This window comes from Olea europaea, unplaced genomic scaffold, assembly GCF_002742605.1.
Source record: "Olea europaea var. sylvestris unplaced genomic scaffold, O_europaea_v1 scaffold2467, whole genome shotgun sequence".
NCBI classification, from domain to species: domain Eukaryota; kingdom Viridiplantae; phylum Streptophyta; class Magnoliopsida; order Lamiales; family Oleaceae; genus Olea; species Olea europaea.
Genome location: NW_019242880.1, coordinates 92,323 through 97,438, shown reverse-complemented (window position 1 = coordinate 97,438; position 5,116 = coordinate 92,323). Strand labels below are relative to the sequence as shown.

The window sequence follows — 5,116 nt, the reverse complement described above, 5'->3', positions numbered from 1 at the left end:
AAATTGCTCACGATCACTCTTCACATATTTTTAAGGGAGGAGTAATTTGAGAAAGGCTAGTCACCATGTGCTTATGAGAAAGGCTATTCAAACCATTGAAATTTAGATGGGCATACCGCAGATGCCAAAGCCATGTCAAATCACTAACATCAGCCTTGAAACAGATTTGAATATTTTTTGTTTTCAAGGGAAACAACCTATTCGGGGTGGTCTTAACATGAGCAATTATCCCTCTTCTTGGATCATAGATTTCACATGCACCCCCTTTGATTGTAGTCTCATAACCTTTCTCTTATAATTGTCCCATACTTAACAAATTACTTTTCAAATCAGGAACATAAATTACATTTGAAATAGTCTCAATATTGTCATTTTTAGTCTTGATTTGAATATCACCCTTTCCCGTAACATTTACTTTAGAATGATCACCAAAACTTATAGTAGTATGAAAATCTTCATTTAAATACGAAAATAGTGATTTATTACCGCACATATGATTACTGCATCCCATATCCAAGTACCATATGTCTGTTTCTAGCTCCTCCTTGAGTTGAAATGCCATCAAGAGTGTTTCTTGTTCCCTTTTCTCTACAAAGTTTGAATGATCTCCCTTGCCAGAGTGAAGATTTGCAGTGCATTCAGACTTATAATAACCAAATTATGGTAGCGGTAGCACTCAATGTTGGACTCATCAAACTTTTAATCATTGTTAAGTGAATGCTAATGGTGATCACGTCCTCTGCCTCTACCTCTGCCTCGAGATTCTGGTGCGTAAAATCCTCTACCTCTTCCTCGTCCACGGCCTCGACCACGGCCTCTACTTGATCCTCTTCATGTAGAGGCTTCACCATAAGTTGAAACCTTTAAAGCTTGCTCCTCGGTTGAACCTATTGTTATTCTTTGCTCATGCACCAGCAATGAACTTTGCAACTCATCAATTGAAAGCTCATCAAGGTCTTTTGACTCCTCAATAGAACATACAACATAGGAAAATTTTGGAGCTATTGATCGAAGAATTTTCTCCACCACGTTTGCAATTTTGTCACCATGAACACGCATCTTGTTTACTATTGCCAATGTTCTTGAGAAATATTCATCAACAGACTCTCCTTGGTTCATATGGAAAATCTCGAATTCTTTGTGAAGGGCTTGAAGCTGTGCCTTTTAACCTTTGTTGTGCCCTGGTATTTTGGCTTCATGGAATCCCATATCTATTTACAGGTATCCTTTTGTAGAATCGTCTCCAAAATGGTACGATCAATAGCTTAAAATAGATAGTTCTTTGCCTTGAGATCCTTCAGCTTCTATTCTTCAAGTCTCTTCTGTTGAGCTTCAATCAACACCATTTCAGGGGCTGGTTCAGTCACCACTGTAGTCCAATATTTTTTAGATTGCAAAAAATTATCCATCAACATACTCCAATGATCATAGTGACCATCAAAGCGAGGTATCGCTGGTTGCACATAGTTATTGTCTGATGCCATTGATGCCCGTTGGATACTGCAAAATAGAAAAGGTGAAATAGAAATTTGCTATTGCTATATCACTCCCTATCTCACTCTCTGTTTTTTTGCACTCTGTAGTTTTTCTTTTCTCACTCCTCCTGGTTCTGATACCAGATGTTATACAAAAGACAGATTCTGGCACAGTTAGAAAAAAGAACGATGAAGGAGTGAGACCTTTTCTGAAGAAGACGAAGAACTACTTTATTATCATAATGAAATTGCCTTTATATAGGCATTACAACCAACAAACTTACCAGAAAAATAGCAGAGAAATCAATAGCAACTAACCCATGACTAACAACTCCTAAGCTCGTGGATTCTCCTAAAGAAATGGTAAGCCATGTACCCAATTTCCTATGGAATAGGACTTCAAAGATTTAGTACTAATTACTAAAAAATGAAACATTAACAGTTTAGTCCGTGAATTTGGAACGCAAAATTAATCACGCTATAATGGTTGAAACCGTTGGCTAGGGATTAATTTGAAGATCTGTTAAAACCGTTGGCACCTGTTCTTCTTCTTCCCCCATTTGAGTTCTGGCTTTGTCGCCTTCAGCTGCAGACGCTTCGAGGCAGTCACGCTATCCCTCTAGTGGCTAATTTAGGATGATTAGAACGCGAATCTAATAAGTTTAGTAGATCTTGGGATTAAGTTCTTGAATAAATTTTATGAATTTTCCTGTTTCATGATCATGAACTTGTTATTCAACATAAATTGATAACTAAAATTAAAATGTCATAATGTGGCAACATCGTTTGTTGTTAAAACACAAATAAGAGAATCAGTAGATCTCCTGATTTTTAAAATAAAAGAGAAAGAAAGACAAGGAACGATGTTAAATCCCATATCTTGAACTTCGGAATCGGCCTGCTATCTTCTTCTTTTTTGTTCTCTTCAAACCCTAGACACGTGTTTTATGTTTTCTTAGATGAAGAGCATAACTGCAGAATCTTTTGATGTCTGAAAATCGATGTATTTGTAGTGTTTGAGTTTTGCTTCTAAATTTTGGCCCAAATTAATCCCAATATTTCCCCTCAGCGCAAGTTAATAAGGATTAGGCTTCAAATGTGCCTCCTCACGGCAACAAGCCAAATTCTTCCATAGCGGCGAAACTGAAGCAATGTTCTTTACAACTTTCAGTTGCGTTGGCGCAACCTCAAGATTTTCTTGACATGGACTTCTAGAAGTTTTCGTTCTCAGCTCCCCCCCCCCCCCCCCCCCCCCGAAAATCTAACGTCTAAGGCATCATTTTTTAAATTTCACGTCTTTCCTCGTACCTTGCGGTTTGGCACAGACCCTTAATTAGTTCCTCTCTTTTCCATGTCCAGAACTCGGAGTTAACCTACAACAAGAAAAGCAAAAAAATAAAAAATAAATAAATAAATAAAAAATATATCGACTAACATCTGTACACGATTAAGTTCTACGTACTTATCACATGTTAATTCGCAATCTTCCGAAGAATTTCTTCAAAAGGGATCTCAATTTGTAGGAACCAAAAAAAAAAAAAAAAAATTTCTTCTTCTATCAAATTTATCATCAGAACTGCAGTATTATCTTGATTGTCAGATTTAAATTCAGCCTTTCTCCAACTCTTGAGCTCACTAACATGGTCCTATTTTGCAAGTTTTACATCGGTAGAATGTTAGTACATTCGATACAAAAGTCCTAAGTAATTTTTAATGTTTGAAGTAACATAAAAGAGCTAACTAATTTTTGTGAATAAAAATAAAGAATGTTTGGTAAAGCTTAAATTTAATTTAGTGANGTTTGAAGTAACATAAAAGAGCTAACTAATTTTTGTGAATAAAAATAAAGAATGTTTGGTAAAGCTTAAATTTAATTTAGTGATATGATGTGGAAGAAAATATATATTGGGTATTTGATATAAAAATGGATTAACTTGTTTGCTGGGGAACTTACAATTTCGAGCCGCTACTTTCACGAGGAGCAAATCTTCCAAAAATAGAAATCGTAATTTCCCTATGCGATTGTGTGTAGAATTTTTGTATTACCATGCCTGACAAAGTCTTATGAAGAGTTGACTTTACGTGTTTGATCTTAATCCGTACATTATGCCAAAGAGGGAGTAGTTTTATAATTTCCTGTTCTAATAGATCCCATTTTTAATGAAAACTTAGCTGTCACTGAACAAAAACTTTGACTAGCAAAAGTCGCCTATATTCGATTTTGCAGTATAAATTAGCGTTCTTGCCTTGCTTGAAATTGCATATTGTTTCCAATGGCTTCTTCTCTTCATACCCTCTTTTTCTTCCTCGCTATTTTCATTTGTAGTTCTGGGTATGCTGCCAACGTACCATCCAACGGGCTTGTCCTCCCCGTTGGGAAGGACACGAAAACTTCCCAATACTACACAACACTACAAATGGGCAGCAACCATGCCACGGTTAATGCAGTTATCGATCTTGGCTCCCAGTTCTTGTGGTTCGCCTGCGATTCCTACGCTTCATCTACCTATAATCCAATTCCCTGTGGATCCAAGAAATGTGAAATAGCGAAAGGGATTGGATGCGCAGGATGCAATCTACCCCCTCGTCCGGGGTGCACCAATGACACCTGTGGTGCCTCCCCATACAATCCCTTCGAAAACATGCTTTATTCAGAAGGGTTTGCAGAGGACACATTATACTCGAAAAATAACGTGAAAGTTTCTGAGCTTCCCTTTTCTTGTTTCCAATCAGAGTACTTGATCGGTTTCGCCAGTATAGCTACTGGAATGTTAGGCCTCGCCAGGACTGAAATTTCGTTGCACAAACAGGTTGCAAATAAATTCAAGTTACCTGACAAATTTGCATTATGTATTCCATCTGATAAAGGAGTGGGGAAAATATACATTGGTGGAGGAAGATACACTACTCCTAAATCACTTGTGTCTACACCTCTTATTATAAATCCAGTTAGCACTTACCCAATTTACACTGAAGGTGATCCATCAGATGAGTATTTCATCGATGTAAAATCCATCAGAGTCAATGGAAGACCTCTAGCTATCAAAACATCGTACTTAACCATTGACGAAAAAGGAGTTGGAGGGACAAAAATCAGCACTATAAACAATTTCACTGTTTTGCATAATTCAATTTACAAGCCTTTAACCAGGGCCTTTGTCAAGGCCGCGGCCAACATGAAGATCAAAAGTATAGCAGCAGTGGCGCCATTTAGAGCATGTTTCAGCGTAGAATCCATTTCCAGCTTTGTCCCAACAATTGATCTTGTTTTGCCAGGAAAGAATGTTTACTGGAGAATACACGGAGCAAACTCACTGGTTAAAGTTAATAATAATGTTTCATGCCTTGCATTCGTGGATGGTGGAAAAGAGCCAAGAACTTCTGTCGTTATCGGGGGACATCAGTTAGAGGATAATCTTCTTGAATTTGATTTGGTTTCATCAAAGCTCAGCTTTAGTTCATCCCTTCTACTCCAGAATTCAAGCTGTTCCCGTGTTTAAGCTCTTCTGATTATTTTCTTTTTCTGCATTGATTTTCAGACTTTAATAATGTAGTCAATTCTCGGTTTCGTGTTCAATAAGGATATATCCATCATGGAAAACATATTATTTAAATGAATAAGTTTGTTCTGTATTAATTAA

The 5,116-nt window shown here is 37.1% G+C and overlaps 1 protein-coding gene across 1 annotated transcript; it reads left to right on the top strand.

The window, feature by feature from the left end:
• The first annotated feature begins 3,748 nt into the window (after nucleotides 1–3,748).
• Nucleotides 3,749–5,116, top strand: LOC111382293 (basic 7S globulin-like). The gene has a single exon (XM_023006212.1). It carries the CDS (start codon nucleotides 3,749–3,751, stop codon nucleotides 4,973–4,975), a length of 1,227 nt encoding a protein of 408 aa, XP_022861980.1. The 3' UTR covers nucleotides 4,976–5,116.